This window comes from Phyllostomus hastatus, unplaced genomic scaffold, assembly GCF_019186645.2.
Source record: "Phyllostomus hastatus isolate PE091 unplaced genomic scaffold, TTU_PhHast_1.1 phas_contig_196, whole genome shotgun sequence".
NCBI lineage: Eukaryota > Metazoa > Chordata > Mammalia > Chiroptera > Phyllostomidae > Phyllostomus > Phyllostomus hastatus.
The window spans coordinates 872,498-888,733 of NW_025333709.1; the positions used below are offsets into that span (position 1 = coordinate 872,498).

Here is a 16,236-nt window from a genome sequence, read left to right on the forward strand (position 1 = left end):
CCCACTTGCAGTGTGGGCGTCTGACAAGTGCTGCCACCCGCACACTGAGAAAACAGAGATGACCTGCACAGCGACCCCCTCTGGAGCCCAGCAGAGGGACGGTGCCTGGCCACCCGCACACTGAGAAAACACAGATGACCTGCAAGACCACCCCCTCTGGAGCCCAGCAGAGGGACGGTGCCTGGCCACCCGCACACTGAGAAGACACAGATGACCTGCACAGTGACCCCCTCTGGAGCCCAGCAGAGGGACGGTGCCCGGCAGAGCACGGATCAGGGATCCGCGGGAGGATGGGACTGAAGGCGGGGAAAGCCGTCCAAAGGGACCGGAGAACGGGGCGGGACACTCACAGGGGCCAGGAGCACCTCGCTCTCCGGAAGCTCCCGGTGCGAGGGGCTCTGGGCAGGACACGCAGGAAGGCTCGTCTCGGGCGTGGGGGCTTGTGAGCCGCTGAGACGAAGCACTTCCCGGACCTGCCCCACACACGGCGCAAGCAGGCCAGAAAGCAGCGAACGGCTCCCGGGAACCTCGGCTCGTCCCAGGAGAAGCCCGGGCATCCTCACAGGAACACAAAAAGGCCCGTGACCTGGCCACGTAAAAGCCGCAACGTCTGGCCTCCAAACCACGAGTACCAGGCGTGCAAAGAAGCGGGAACATAGATTCACGATGAGAATAACCTGACCTGTAGTGGTCACGGGGGTTGGAATTACAGACAAGGAGAGTAAGTAGAGGTGCAGATGACATGAAAAACAAGATCCAAGCTGAATTTCTGGAAATGAAAACTATAATGTCTAATAAGAAAACACACTCAGTGGGACTGACATCGGGTAGAAGGTGACAAAGGACGAGTGGGTGAACTCCAGGACACGGTGACGGAAACTGCCCGAACGGACGCAGGAAAACCATCCCGGGGGGGGGGTGGGGGGAGAAGGAGGAGGAGTCTCGGCGAACTGCGGGGCCAGTGCAAGGGGCCCTGCAGCGCACACGCATGGTTTCCCAAGGAGACAAAGGGGGACAGAACAGGATGCGAACGAGTCATTTCCAACAAACCCCAAGAGCCTCACACACAGAAAGATGAAAAAGTTACACTACGGTGCACCATAATCACACACCTCAAAACTACTGATTATAAGGAAAAAACCCTCATAACAGCCAGAGAAAAGGACGCATCACAGAGAGAGAAACACGGCGGCAGGGGACGGGAGCTTGCTTATCCGGAACAATGTGAGTCAAGTAACATCTTCAGAGTTGAAAGAAAAGAGCTCCAGCTGAGAACCCGATACCTCACGGGAAGAACTTTTAGAAACAGGGGTGAGAGAAAAGCATTTTTGGACGTGCAGAAGCCGACAGACTTCAGCGCCAGAGCCCCGCGCTGCAAGACGTGAGAAGGAAAGCGAAAACGGATGCCGCTCAGAGGCCTGGAAGCCCCGCGGGCACGGGGAGGGCGGAGCTCTAGCGCGGCCACGCCCACAAGGCTTTCCCTAGGATTTACATCTATGAAGCAGGTCGCGGACAATCTAAGCGGAAAGGAAACAGTGTGTTGCGGAATCCGAACCTCATGTACAAAGCAAGACACAGCAGCACGAAGGCCCGGGGAACCCGGCGCGGTGCTGCGGCACGGTGTCACGGCACAGGTGGGGCAAAGACAGGCTGTGCCCGCTGAGCCGGCCTCTAGAATGACAGAGCAGGTGCTGCTGACACACCGAAAAGATGGAAGAGGGCCATCAAAACTCAGTGCACCCAGGAGAGGGCAGGGAAAGGGGGAAAGGGGAGCCAAGGACAGTTGGGATAAACAGAAAGCCAACAGCAAGATGACGGGCTTCAGTCTAATCCTGTAAACACGGTGCACGTAAAATGGACTGAAGTCCCCGAGAAGGCAGAGACTGTCAGGGTGAATGAAAACCAGACCAACTGCGCGCTCCCTGCAGTAAACGTACTTCATACGGAGAGATTCGAGGAGAAGGGTGGAAAGCGTCACACCAGCACTGGTCACAGCAAACCAGCAGTGGCTGTTGTAGCACTGATAGGGGGTGATATCTTCATTAGGTTCACTGTTCACAAAACCATGTGTACTGTGTTTTATTAGTTATTTTAACTTTATATGTTTACATTAGACAAAATAAACTTCAGGGTGAATATTATCAGGGACTAAAAAAGGCCATTTCACAGAAACCCTAGCACACAACAACCCCTAACGGGCCTGCCCCGGATGAAAGAGCTTCGAGCCCAGGAAGCACAACCTCCGAGGAGGAGGAGGAGCTAACCCTGCAGGCGGCGGCGGCAGCGAACTCCGCGCCGTGGGTGGGGACCTGGGCACCTGACCGTCAGACAGAAAACCATCGAGAAGGTGACAGGCGGGGACAGCTCTACCAGCCGCCTGGATCTAAACGGGGGCTAGAGACCCTTCGACCCACAACCGGACGCACGCGGAGCAGCCACCGAGACAGACCACGCCGCGGCTGCCTGTAAGGCAGGCCCACACAACTTCACAAGGACCCAAGCGGTGCGAGTGTGTCCTCTGACCGCAGAGGAACTACATTAGAAACCGGCAACAGAGAGACATTTGGAAACCAAATAACAAACTTCCAAATAACCCATGGGTCAGAGAAGACATAGAAAGTGTTACTAGAAAGGTTTTGTTTGTTTTTTTTTAACTGAGTGAAAATGAAAATACAACATATCAGCACTTACTGAACGGCACAAAAAATATGTGGGGGCAAATGTATTGCACAAAGTGCCTGTATCAAAAAGAAAAAAGGGTTGCCAATGAATAAACTCAGTTTCTACCTTAGGAAACTAGAAAAGGGAGAGCAAGTTAAAACCAAAGCAGAAGAAAGAAAATGATCAACATCAAAGCATAAATCAAGGAAATCAAAAACAGAAACTGTAGAGAAAGCCAGTGAACCCAAAACCTGATCCCGGGGGCAAAGAGTGTGAGGACAGCGTCACCCAGGGCGGGAATGGGAGAGGCGGCCTCCCCGGGAGCGTAAAAGAACAAAACAGAGGGGGCTGCGAGCAGCCTCACGCCCCTAAGTTAACAACTCAGAGGAAACGGGGGATTCCCTTGAAAGACACAAACTATCAAGTTCACTCAAGAAGAAATGAACAAACTGCATAGTCTTATCTCCATGAAAGAAATTTAGTTCGTGGTTAAACACCTTCCCACAGAGAAACTTCCAGGCTCAGACGGTTTCACTGGTCAATTCTATTAATTAAGGAGGAAGCAAAAATAATTTGATACAAATTCTTCCACCAGCTTGAAGAGGAGGAAATACGTGCAGTTCACTATTTGAAGCTAGCATTGACCTGCTACCGAGACCAGACAAAGACACCACAATGAAAGAAAACTAGTAAACAATGCCCACCATTAAAATAGAGGCAGAAATTCTGAACACAATTTTAGCAAATCTAAACCAAATATATACAGAAAGGATAAACATCGAGACCAAACGGGCTTTATTCCAGGAATGCAGAGTTGGCTTACATTGGAAAATCTACCAGTGTAATCCACTATAGAAACAAATTTAAGAGGAAAAACCATATGATCATCTCAATAGATGCAAATAAAATATTCTTCTGACAAAATCCAACATCCAGATAAAAACTCGGCAAATTGCTACCTGAAGGGAACCCCGTAAGTGCCTGGGTGAAGGTACTTTTGCAGAACCCACAGCTCACAGCCTTCTCGCCGATGAAACCACGTGCCCCCCTCAGACTGGCGACAGGACAGGACGCCGCTCGCACCGCCTCTATTCGACGCGGTGCAGGGTGTCCTGGCCGGCATGGCCAAGCGAGAAGAACAAACAACAGAGCTCCATCTTGGGAAAGAAGAACTAACACTTCCTTACTCACATATGGCATGGCCATCTACACAGAAAACCGGATGGACTCTGCAAAGAAAAGCTACTGGAACTGAGGTTTCACGATGCAAAATCAAAATACAAAAATAAGGCGTATATCTACATACTGGCAATGAACACTCAGATAGAAACAATCCAATTTACAGCAGTACCAAAAGTAAGAAACACTTAAAGATAAATCTGACAAAACATTCACAAAGGCCTGTACCCTGAAAACTACAAAACCTTGCCAAGAGAAATTAGTTAAGACCCAAATGGATGACGCGACATGCCCTTCTAAAGAGATGGCAGATTAAACGCTGTGAAAACGTGAATCCCCCTAAATCGAGTTCTAGGTTCAATGTAATCCCAGGGCAAAACTCAGCAGACCGTGTGGTAGACATTTAAAAACTGATTATGAAGTTCCGATGAAAACACAAAAGACCCAGAATAACCAGACTGCTTCCTAAAAAGGACAGTGTGGGCAGAGTCACACTCCCGGTGGAAACTGAGTGAGTCCGTCCCGGGACGGACACCGCATGTGTCGGGGTGTCCGGGCGTCGCATGGAGACTACCGCCGTGCCGTGCCGTGCGCAGGGCGGGGCCCAGGCAGGCTGGCGGCTGCGAGTGTGTGGAGCGGGCTCTATCCTTGCGTGGTGGTCTGCTAATCGTTGTATTTTTTCCACACCAACAACTGTAAACCTACCTTTGCCCCCCGCCCTGCCCCCGTCCCAGTATCTGAAAACTGCCAGGAGAGTGGAGCTTAAAGATGCCGTCACCAGGACAACCCTGGAACTCGGAGTGCCCATGTCGCCGACCGGACTCCCGGTGGACAGGGAGGAGCCCGGCACCACGGGGTGGTTTGTGAGCCGCTGGGCTCGGCCTGGGGCTGCACACGGGCAGCTGTCGCCCTGCACGACGTCCCCAAGGCTCGAGAACCGAAGGGACAGACGGGTCACAGCTTGAGTCCCAGACCAGCCACTGGGCGGTCATCATTTGGGGACATCCGAACGAGCCGACAGGTGCTTTGGAGCCTGAGCATGCACTGGAACCAGTGCTCATGGAACGCAGGTCACGGCTTGCAGCCTGAACCCAACCAGGTTGACTGCCGAGTGAAACAAAAACACCCACATTTTAACGCGATTCCTAAACAAGACCCATCACAACACCAAGTTCAAAATGCCCAGTACACAGCCCCAAGTCACCGGGCACGTGGGGAAGCACACAGTTGTTCCCGAGTCGCAGGAGACACCGAACACGAGACGACACAGGCGCCGGCACTGCCTGACGCAGACCTCGCAACAGCTTCCACATGGACGCTCCAACGTGCCTATCAAAACGTCGAAATACGGGGAAGACGTGCACCCACCAAAGACAGAAACACCTCCCGCCTTCCCGTTCCCAGAGCCCACCACGCGGCAGACCGCACGAGTGCACGGTGGGAGCACTTCCTGACGATCGCTTCCTCGGGGCGGGGGGGGGGGGGACCTGTGTGTGTGTGAGAGAGAGACCAGCTTTCCGGAGGTGCTGAAGAACAGCTATCATCTGATTCTTTAAGATGCTACTCGGGTGTACTTTGTGCACTTTCAACAAAAAACAGTGCCCTTCAGGCTGCAGGCGCGTTAGGGCACAGGACGCACTACCTGTTGAATTAGGTGTGGCCGGACCCAGGCTGTACGTGTGAGAGGACGGAAACGCAGGAGTCCTCTGAGAAGACAGGGCGACCGCCTCGGTCATCTGGAGCTGAGGAAGGCCACCCCAAGGTGACAGCGGGCAGGGACAGAGGACACGGCCTCAGTCCAGGAGCTACCGCAGACGGCAGGAAGGAGCGGCCGCAGCCCGCTCCGGGCCACGCCAGGAGCTGAGCGCGTCTGGGGGCCGAGCTAAGAGCGGCTGCGAGAGAGCACCAGCGCGGTGCCCTTGGACCTGGCAACTCCCCGCCTGACCGTCCACCCCACCAAGTACAGGCACCAACACACCGGGGCACACGTGCTCGGTGCCGCCCGCCGCGGGCTCCAGAGCGCAGCAGAGCGACGCGGGAGACGCCGGACCAGAGTCCAGCAGGGGCTGCCGGGGCCTGCAGGCAGCCGAGGAGCCGAGGAGGAGCCGCCGCCGGGGAGAGAAGCAGCGGGTGTGGGAGAACGAGGCTCCCCTCCTGCGCAGAAGTGGGTGAGCGCCGGTCTGTGCGAGGCCTGGGTGTCCGTCTGCAGGAACGCGTGGACGCCCACACTCCCGGCTGCCAGCGTGGGCGACCGGGGCACGGGGCTGGAGGGCGCGGGCTGCCGGCTGGTGTGACGACGGGGGGCTGCGGTCACTGACGGCACGCAGCGTGCAACCCTGTTCACGGACACGCGCGTGTGTGCGTGCGTGGACAGAAACATTACAGGGCAGGCACCCAGAGGCGCAAGGCCGTTACCACAGGCTCTGCACGTCCGGGTGACCCTTGCCTTGTTGTTTACATTTTTATGTGCTGTTTGAAGTTTTTACCGTGGCCACACACTATTGGTAAAGTAAAAAGCCACTGGAAGTACGGCAAACAGAATATACTTTAGGAGTGAAAGGGCAATGGAAAACGCAGGAAAGTGCTCCGATGCTCTGCGGAGGGTGAGTCCTTGTTGAACGGAGGGCGCCCCTGCACCCACGTGACAAACCGCACCCTGCAGGGACAGGACAGGCGGCGCGGGCAGACAAGTCCCGGAAGAGGGACTGTTCCGTGCAGTCAGCCTCCCTTACTCGAGAACAACCACTTCAGGTGGAAATGTAAAAGCCTGGCCAGGAAACAGTGGGCTCAGCGACGACTCTTACTGGCAAGAGTGCGGGCACCCAGCCCTCCACACACGGGTGCTTGGGGACGTAAATGGTTTTTCTCTGGAGGACAGTCTAGTCATGTGGAGCCTTAAAAATAAACGCGTGTTTTGACTCCGAAGTCCCATCTCTGGGAATTTACACCATGGAAATCCTCGAGAAGATGTAGCCAAAACGTGGCATTTCAGCATAAAATAACTGCAACGGAAAGCAGCCTAAGTGGCCACCGGCAGGGACAGCCGCTGGGCAGAGCGCAGCGCGGACCCGCGGGCAAAGGCGGTGCCGGAGGACGCACGTGTCACGCCCGCATCTCCCCCTTGCAAAGTGCGGCTGAAACGGCGGCCGGAGAGGTAACACCGGAGCCTCACTCAACACCTGGGAGGAGCGCGCCCACAAACCAGCGACGCTAGAGACGTCCGGAAGCGCGGGAAGCAGAGCACGAGGTTACCCTGGAAATGCGGTAAAAACAGGGAAGAGCAAGAACCTCCCTGAAAAGTGACTTTTCCCAGGAGAATTCTGGGTAAGTGGCACCAACCGGGAGGCGGGTGCAGCGGGCACAGGAGGCGGAGCCGCTGCGTGAAGACGCTCCGCGAAAGGACCGGACGCTGCGCCTGCTCCGGGGGCGGGGCGACGGCGCACTCGAGTGGGACTCGGCGCAGGTACTAGTGTTAGCGCCAGTGTCAGTGCCGGTTCTCGCCGGCGGGGTAAAGACACGGGCCTGCTCTCTGAAGGGGAAGTCCAAAATCGGACCCTCCCTCCTGGAAAGGGCTCGAAGTTCAAGAGACAGCCGGGGACTCGAGAGTGCCCAGAGGGCGTCCTCCACCGAGAGCCGCCGCTCCCGCCCCCGGCCCAGGGGAGGCCGGTCCGGTCCCAGCCTCGTCCTGCTCCGCTGTCACCCGCTGGCCTGCGCCCGCCAGGCACCCGCACACCCGCGGGCCGCTGCCGGCCTGGCGGGACGCGGTGCAGACTGTGTACGGAGGGGACCCGCGGGACAGACACAGGCAGTGCAACGGAAGGGAGAGAGGCCTCCCGGTTCCTATCCTGTAAGCTTCTGCCTCACTTGCATTTCTTTACCATGAACATATATTCGTGCGTAAACATAACACAGTGCATGTTTAAACAATTCATGTACTTAATTCATATACTTAAATTATTCAACTGTTTAAATCTAAACATAGATTCAGATACATATATATTGATATGCAGTATCAAGACTTCTTAAATAAAGTTAAAAAACATAAAACAGAAGTGTGGTTTCATTTTTGTAGAAAGGTAGCATTTCACAAGCACATGCATTCGGCAAAGCTCCTGGGAGGACCGGCCCCGGCGTGGGAGCCGCGGTTAGTTCTGCGTGCCGGGACCCCGGGGGACTTCCGTTAGTATTTTGTTTCACATTTCTTCCCTGCACTCAAGGGCCTGCTCCTGCGGCGAGAAACTCGTAGTTCAAAAACACACAGCCATTTAAAAAGCTGATTGCTGTAAGCACTGTCAAACCTGCGCCCGACACCGCGGGCGTCTGCAACGCTTCTCTAGGGGGCGGCCTGGAGCAGCACCGTGGGGGCGGGCGTCGGGGCCTCAGGCAGCTCCGCCCACTTCTGCACGTCAGGAGCCACCCGTGCAGCACAAGCCTGAGAGATGACGGTGGGGTGGGAACGGGGCGCCGGTCGGCCCCCCCCCCCCAGCGCCGCGGGCACAGCTCTCTGGCTGGGAGGAGCCCATCCCCCAACTGAGCACGACAGTCCAGTGGGGACCGTGCGTCTTCCCCGCCTCTGTGCTCCCCAAACACGGCAGGTGCTGCGTAAGCATTAGCTGGACGAACCAACAGGGAAAAAGGCGACCTGTCGGCACGGGCCCCTCTCGGGACGGAGGCTGACGGCCAGCAAGGAGCGCGGACTCACCGGGTGCTTGGCGGAGAGTCTCCCGGTCACAGTCCCGGTCTGGTTCCACGTGGAGGACACGGAGCCCTGCGCCGGTCAGAAGGCGCCCGTCACAGCTCCGGCAGTGCGCCGTGGAGTCGGGCGCCTGCTGCGCCCCCGGCCTCTGCCCCTCCAGACACCTCCTCCCGGCTCCCGCCCACAGGCCCCGGGTGCCAGGCACGGCTGATGTGCGGTCAGGGTGGACAAGGAGACGTCCCCTCGCCGATGGGACACTGCAGTGGGACACACAGGTCTCTGAGCCACTTAAAAACCCTGTGCATGGGGACATGGGCTGCAGGGCTCCAGCATGAGCTGGGCATCCCACCAGGCGGCCGTGTGGCTTCTGAGTGCAGACCTCCTGCAGTGACCACAGAAGTGAGCCGCAGCCCTGGGTGCGGCCGCACGAGGCCAGCTCCCGAGGCCCCACACCTGCCCCAGCGTCCGTAGAGAGGCCTGACTTGCAGCCAAGCCATGGCTCACAGCTGCAGGTTGGGTGGGTTATTTCACCGTCAACCAAAGTTTAAAGGACTCCTACACCCGAACTCACGTGTAAACCGCACTCCTACTGTTTTTTAGCTGCAGTTACCTTGTTCACGCAAGCTAGCAGTCCGTCTACGAAGCTGGACTTGACCTTGTGAACCTAAATTACAAAGACACCAACGACCATTTTCTTTGTGCAGGTAGGAGCAAGCGTCAAAGCCACGTTTCATCGAGTGCCGGGCACGGACCGTCGAGTGGGTGGCACCTGAGGTGACTCCGGGGGGCCCTGAGGTGGCCTCGCCTGGCTCCCAGAATGGAGCAGCACCGACCCACACGGAAAGGCGTCCCTACCCCTCTCCGGATGACTGCGTCACTCTGGAATAATTCTTTCACAGACGAGTCACGGAGATGAACGGGCGCCCCCACCCACCCATCTCCCGGTGTCCCCCGTGGTGCCCCTCTACGTTCTCTCTGAACCCCTCTGTTACGTCAGGGACGAGGGTCAGTTGCCACCGCCAAGCCCTCCAACAGCTGCCCAGCCCTAGCAGAGACACCAAGTCACAGGTTCAGCAGATGAAACGCCGAGGGTTCCGGCTCTAGTGAAAGCGACACACACGGCTCACGAACAGCAGAGAGTGAACGCAGGTGTGCGAGCGGAGAACCCAGGAGGGGCCGGAAGGGGAGGCGGGTCAGTGAGCAGCACCACCGCCACCCGGTGCACCTGGGACCGCAGAGCTGCGGAGCGGCTGCAGCAGCCCCGGTGCAGGGGGCGGGAGGGGGCTTCCCAGAGAGGCCCCTACGGAGCCCACCTCACACGGAAGTCGGTGACGACGGCGCACCAGACGCTTCCGTCTGAGGCCTGCCCGTCTGAGGTCCGCAGTGCCAAGTGGGGCGGATGCAGACGTGACGTGAGCCGAACCACGTCGGGGCGCACGTCAGCAGCGCTAGTAACACACGGTCAGCGCGCACGGACGCTGTGCCCCTGGGGCCGCGTCAGGGCCACCACCTGGGCATCACGACTCTGCTGGCAGAGCGGCACCACACGCTTCCCCTTCTCGCCGGCTCACAGGACAGGAACCTCGACTCACCTGCCGGTACTCCAAAATGATCTTGGGCAACGGGTGGAGGTCTTGCAGAGCATGCAACTGAGAAAGGAGAATAAACGTCACCGAAATAACTCCTTCCTTTAATTTCAACATCCCAAGCGCTTGTTTTCAGCGGGAGAGAGTCCCCGTCAGAAAACGGCCTGCGCGGCGCACGCTCTCCAGAACGAAGGCACACAGCCGGTCCGTTTACCGGGGGTGCTGCCCCTAGCGCCTTACAGGCCGCTGTCGGCCCCACAGGGCCCGGAGACGAGGTTTCGCTCGGGATTTCGATGAGTGGACCTAGAGCCAGGGGTGGGCAGTGCCTCCCGGGAGCGTCAACTGGGAGAAACGCCCACCAGTGGGTGACGAGAGCCCAGGAACACCCAACGTCGGAACCACGGCGACGGGGCCGCCGTCGGGGACGTAACACCGGAGCATGATGGTGGGTTTTGACGTTACCGTCCAAAAGTCAAAATGGAACACACAGCCAAGCACAAGGTCATAGGAATGCAAACTGTGAACCCCCTCAGGTGCGCCCAGGTGGGACGTTCCAGGTTCCCGAGCAGGTCCCTGCCCCTCCACTGCCGACCTCCGCCATCCCGGCCACCTCCCCCGGTCGTTGGACATTTTGTCAGTGGAACAGGACGGGCACACTCTGTGCGTGGCTCCCTGCCTTTGACATTCTGGCTTAAGGTTCATCCACGTTGTGGGAAGAGTGCATTGCCTACTTGTGATGCTGCCGTGTGTGAAGGCGGGAACGATGCTTGCCTGTCCCACCACGGCTGGCTGCGTGGGAGGGGCGCCGACTCGAACCTTCCGGCACACAGAGGTGCAAGGTGGCCCTGCCACGGGGACAGCACCAGCCAGTCCACCAGCAACACTCGGAAGCCCGGTGGCCCCGCATTCCTGGTGACACACACGTTCCTCGGTTGTTGTTCTCGCTGGCTTGCTTGTTTGGCCGCCCTCAGTCTCAGTTCCAGCCATTCTGCTAGACCGAAGTGGTACCTCACCATGGTTTTAAGGTCTGTTTCCCAGCGGGTGAGAAGGTGAGCGGTAGCCAGATCGTTGCTGCCTAGTTGCATACCTCTCATTAAACCTCTTTCATGTCTTTTGCCCATTTGAAACACTGGTTTGTGTCTTTTTCCTCCTGGTTTGTAAACGTTCACTCGCCTGAAAAGGGTTTTCTTTTGGCGGGTTATGTGTACGGGAAATGCCTCCTCCCCGTGGGGCTTGCCTTCTCACGTGTTTGGCGCTGTCTTTTCACACACTGAGGCCCTCGATTGCACTGGCGCCCGATCGGCCCGTCTCTGTCTCTGCGGCTGATGTGCTTTGTGTCCTGTTGGCCGACCTCAAGGACTCCGGGACGTTCCCTAGGGCATTGTATCTTCTACAGTCTTCGTTGTTTCGCTTTTTATGTGTTGATGTACAGTTCACTTGGAATTTGCTTCCGTGTAGGGTGTGGCCCAGGGAGGGGTCCAGAGGCGCGGGCCCCAAATCGTCTGTGGCCCCAGCTGCGGGTTCTGTCTCGGTCCCGTGGCTGCCTGCTTGTCCGAGGGTCGGCACTGCATCGCACCGGCTGACTCCTGCTCGCTTCCGCTGCTTTGTGGCCAGTCTTGATTCCTAACACACTGTCTCCCAGTAGTGCCTCATTGCCCAAGGTCACCTCGGCCCTTCTTCGTTTTTGCATTTCCATATACATTTGGGAATCAGCTTGCCGATTTCTACAGAAAACTCCCGCTAAGGTTCTGAGTAGGACCATCTTTTCAATCTGCATGTTAATTTGAGGAGAGCTGGTGCGCTGACTTCAATGTGACGGTGTAAACCACGGAACGGTATCGCCGTCGGCAGACAGACGGAGGACAGAGCTCCAGCCGCCCCGGGGAGCTCGGGCGGGAGTGTCCACGCTGCTCCTGGGAGCAGGCACTGCCCGGGTGGCGGGGTGGGGGCAGCGGCTCTCGACTCAGTCTCAGCCAGACGTGTTGTTTTCTTAGAGAAGCTATTCTTAGGGGGTGAAAGTGCATGAAAATACTTAGCCACACACACACACACACACACACACACCCCAAAAAACCCTGATTAGGATCAACTGCCTCTCCTTACCCTGATACCTTCCCAGCAAAACAACTTTCTGACCACAGTCTCCCCATGTATCTCACAGGAGCGGCCTGAGAACACTTGAAAAGGATGAAGTGTTTGATCTCGCACGAACTCTGGACGCGGCCCAGAGCCGGCCAGAGATCGGGGCCGAGTGCCCTGCTGCCCCGGGAGCTTATCGACACTCCCCGCGCTGGCTCCCGACACCACGCTCTTCTCGTCCCCTGTGCTCTCCGCGGCCGCGCGGTGGCACCTGCTCTCCCTCCCGCTTCCCATGGGCAGTCCCCGAGTGGCTCTCTGGTCGTCAGTGCCGGCTGCCTGTCAGCACCAGCTGGGGAGCTCCAAGGGCAGGCCCGTGACTGGGCCGCCCAGCCCCAGACTCTGACCCCGTGGCCCCGTCGTGGGCCTGGCATGCGTGTTTCCCCAAAGCTCCTGCCCGGGCCGAGGACCGCCAACCCAGCTGACTCCATTAAAACCAGCCGGCCAGCTCCAAGTGTGTGTCTCTAGCGCAAAGAATCCTCAAAGACCCAACAGCTCACGTGACATCTGCGTCACTGCCTCTGTCTGAAGTCCGAGATGCAACTCCTTACCCCCCCGCCCCAGTAGTCTGTTCCCTTCCCAGTTTCCCCTCAGCAGTTGCCATCTCTGCTCAGGCGCAGAAAACCAGGAATTACCCCGCAGTCCTGACTCTTGCTCACACTCACCAAGTTTCTTTCTGTTCTAAAACTGCTCTGAAAGCCCTGGCTGGTGTGGCTCAGCGGGCTGAGCGCCGGCCTGCAAACCAAAAGATCTCCAGTTGGATGCCCAGTCAGGGCACACGCCTGGACCCCAGTAGGGGCATATGAGAGGTAACCGATGGCTGTATCTCTCACACACCGATGTTTCTCTACCTCTTTTCTTCCCATCCTTCCCTTCTCTCTAAACATAAGTAAAATATATTTTTAAAAACGCTCTGAAGATCCACCCACTTTGCCCCATCTTCACTGCCGTCACTTGGACTGTGGCAACATCAGTCCCCACATACAGTAACAATGGCAGCCTGTTAGTGAGCCTCCAGCCAGCTCTAAGACGCACCACACACCTGTCAGACGGCCAGAACCCAGGAGCCAATGCAGCAGGTGCCGGCAGGACCAGGAGCAGCAGGACCCCACTCCCACCGATGGGGGGTGGTGGTGACGTGGCGCGGTGACTCTGGGAGGTGGTGTGGTGGTTTCTCACAAGACTGACTGTAGCACCCTCACCACTCCGCCCAACAATCGGGCTCCCTGGTCATTCACCCAAAGGGGCTGAAAACTCACACCCACAGAGCCCTGTGCACGGACGTAAGCTTTAGTCATCATCACCGAAAGTTGGAGGTGACCAAGATGTCCCTCAGTAGAGGAACAGAAAAATAAACGGTCACATCCAGACACGGAATATCATTCAGCACTAAAAAGACGTGAGCTATCAAAGCCATGACAAGACGTGGAGGGGCCATCAATGCACGTGACGGAGTGACAGAGGCCAGTGTGAAAAGGCTCCACACTGTGTGATTCCAAGCACTGGACATTCTAGAAAAGACAGAACCATGAGACAGTGGGAAGATGAGTGAGTGGTCGCCAGCGGGCTACAGGGAAGGCAGAGCACAGAGGACATTTGGGGCAGTGAGACTGCTCCGCACGGGGTTATAATGTGGACACAGGTCACCACACGCTTGTCCGAACCCGTGGCGTGTACAGCCCCAGGAGTGACCCTACCGCACCCCGGACTCGGGGCGATGATGACGTGCCAGTGCAGGTTCGGTGACCGTAACAAACGTCCCCCTCTGGTGGGGGGTGCTGATCGTGCGGGAGGCGGGGGGGGAGGGGTGTGTGAGACTGCTGTGTACCTTGCACCCAGTTTTGCCGAGACCCTAACACTGCTCTCAAGGGTGGAGTCTGATAAAACCACAGCTGGGAGGGCAGTGCACCTTCCCTGAACGGCCCCGGGCCACCCCGACCTGAGGTCCACAGCGAGGGGCAGGGGCTGCGGAGAGAAGGCGGCTTCATGCTGAGTCTGACTGCGTGCGTGTGCTGCCGAGTAAAAGTGCGTCTTGTTGGAAGGCACAGAACCGTGCGGCTCGTCCGGCTAACTAAGAGAGTGAGGCTGATGTGATTTAGGTCAACCAAGTCTTTGTGGGAAAAAATTAAGGTCACCCTCTAATTCTGCCTGCGAGGAAGCATACCAATGCAGAGAGAGTCCCTTTCCCTTTCTTCGTGGCTGTCATCTCGAGGAGCTGAGGTGCGGCCAGGGAAGGGCAGCACCGCCAGCTGGCGCCGGGACGGAGAAGCAGCCAGCCCAGGACCCCACTCAGGCAGGGCCGGGGCGGGGGAGCTTGGACGGCTTCCCCAGGTCCCACCCCGCCAGGACCTGGGCAGGCTGCCCGGACTGGCCGGAGTGTACTGAAATCCACGCCAGGCTCCCCAGCAAGCCGGGTCCTGCCCCCTGCTGTCCGGCGCTCCGTGCGCAGCCCACAGGCGTCCGGCAGCCCACCGGGCTGGCTCTGGGCAGTGTGGCTCTGGGAGTGCCGTGCACCAGGCAGATGAGGCCTCTGCTCCGTGCAGCCCACGTCCCCGTGGATAAGCAACAACTAAGGCACCTTTAGGTGGTGGTGAGTTGTGTGCAGAGAAGAAACTGCGGTGAAGAAACGGGCTGTGACTGGGGCCTTGCTGTCCTCTGAGGCACCAGAGGGGGTGTTTCTGAAAGCGACTCCTGAGCTGCCAACCTGAAGCCGAGCAGGCTCTGGGGGAAGAGTCCTGGGGGAGGACAGGGGGCTGTGCCTGCTCCATGGGTGCCGGGTGCCGGTGTGCGGAGGGAGTGAGGCGAGGGAAGGGGCGGGGCCACACCCGCGGCCCTGGGGGGCACGCACGAGAGCTGGGGTTTTACTCCAAGCGTCCCCACTGGAAGTTCAAGTCACGGGCCCGACGTGGTTTTCCTGACGCTTTAGAAGACCACTCTGCCCGGATGCAGGCGAGCACGGGGGCCGACCTGCTGCCCTGGCTTCCCCACGGCTGGCCCCCAGGGGTGCAGAGCGGGACAGGCCACTCACCGAGGGTGGAGGCTCGTGGCCGAGGACGGACTCAGGGCCCTGCAGTGGACCCCGGCTCCGCGGCAGTCCGCACCTCGCTCGACGACGGCCACCCGAGCCCCCGAGGGACAGGGGTGCAGACAGGCAGCAAACAAGGGGCCCCCCAGGGCTCAGACGAGCAGACAGCGGAATGACGGAGGAGCCTCGAAGGACACTGTCCTCCTCTGCTGCACAGCCAAACACTGGATGGGCCTGGAGGGTACGGGCCGGTGCACGTCACACTGCCCCCCCACCCCCACTGCCTCTCCACAGAGGACACGGCCCGGGCTCTGGGTGTGCGTCCAGGCTTCGTGCTGAGAGCAGCACCCCACTACGCCATCTTCTAAACCCTCTCCTTCCCGAGGGAAGGGCAGCTAACACTCCCTGAAGCGAGCGTGGGAGAGGGGAGGGGAGGGGAGGGGAGGACGGATGCCCTGCCCCCTCCCCGGTCTCCTGTGGGGCACGAGACAGACGGTCAAGAACCTGGTTCTCGGAGCAAAACCCCACCAACTGCCCTTGCGGGGACGGGGCTGCTGGGTTGCTTCCGGACAACAGCAGAGCTGTCTCCTCTGCCCGCTGCATAAGCAGGGGGGCTGCACGCGCGGGGTGCGGGCAGGGACCACTTCGAACCGCCCGCCATGCGCGCTGCTGGCACGTCCCGCCCAGGACGCGGGCGGGCGGGCCGAGAGTCGACTCTCACGGGCTGCGGACACGCTATCGTTCCACAAAAAGGGGGACAACCGTCGAGCCTTACCACAGCCTCAGACGTGGACCAGTGTCTCTGCGGCCCGGTCCTGGGCAGTGTCTCCGCTGGGCCCCGCAGGTGCAGCTTCAGTTTGCCAAACAGGATCTTCAACGAAGAAGGTCACGCACAGAGGGGTCGCAGGTGTGGGAGCAGCCACATCCCGCCCCGACGGGGCAGAGCGGCCAGC

General features: G+C 58.5%; 1 protein-coding gene across 1 annotated transcript in view; it reads right to left on the reverse strand.

Annotated features, from left to right (window-relative positions):
• Window positions 1–16,236, reverse strand: part of POLN (DNA polymerase nu) — an 87,950-nt gene that overhangs the window by 32,224 nt on the left and 39,490 nt on the right. Inside the window, exons 12-15 of the mRNA XM_045834588.1 lie at window positions 16,059–16,154; window positions 10,129–10,185; window positions 9,147–9,200; window positions 8,543–8,608 (exon numbers count right to left, since the gene is read on the reverse strand). Coding sequence (XP_045690544.1) covers window positions 8,543–8,608; window positions 9,147–9,200; window positions 10,129–10,185; window positions 16,059–16,154 — 273 coding nt within the window. The remainder of the gene's footprint in view (window positions 1–8,542; window positions 8,609–9,146; window positions 9,201–10,128; window positions 10,186–16,058; window positions 16,155–16,236) is intronic.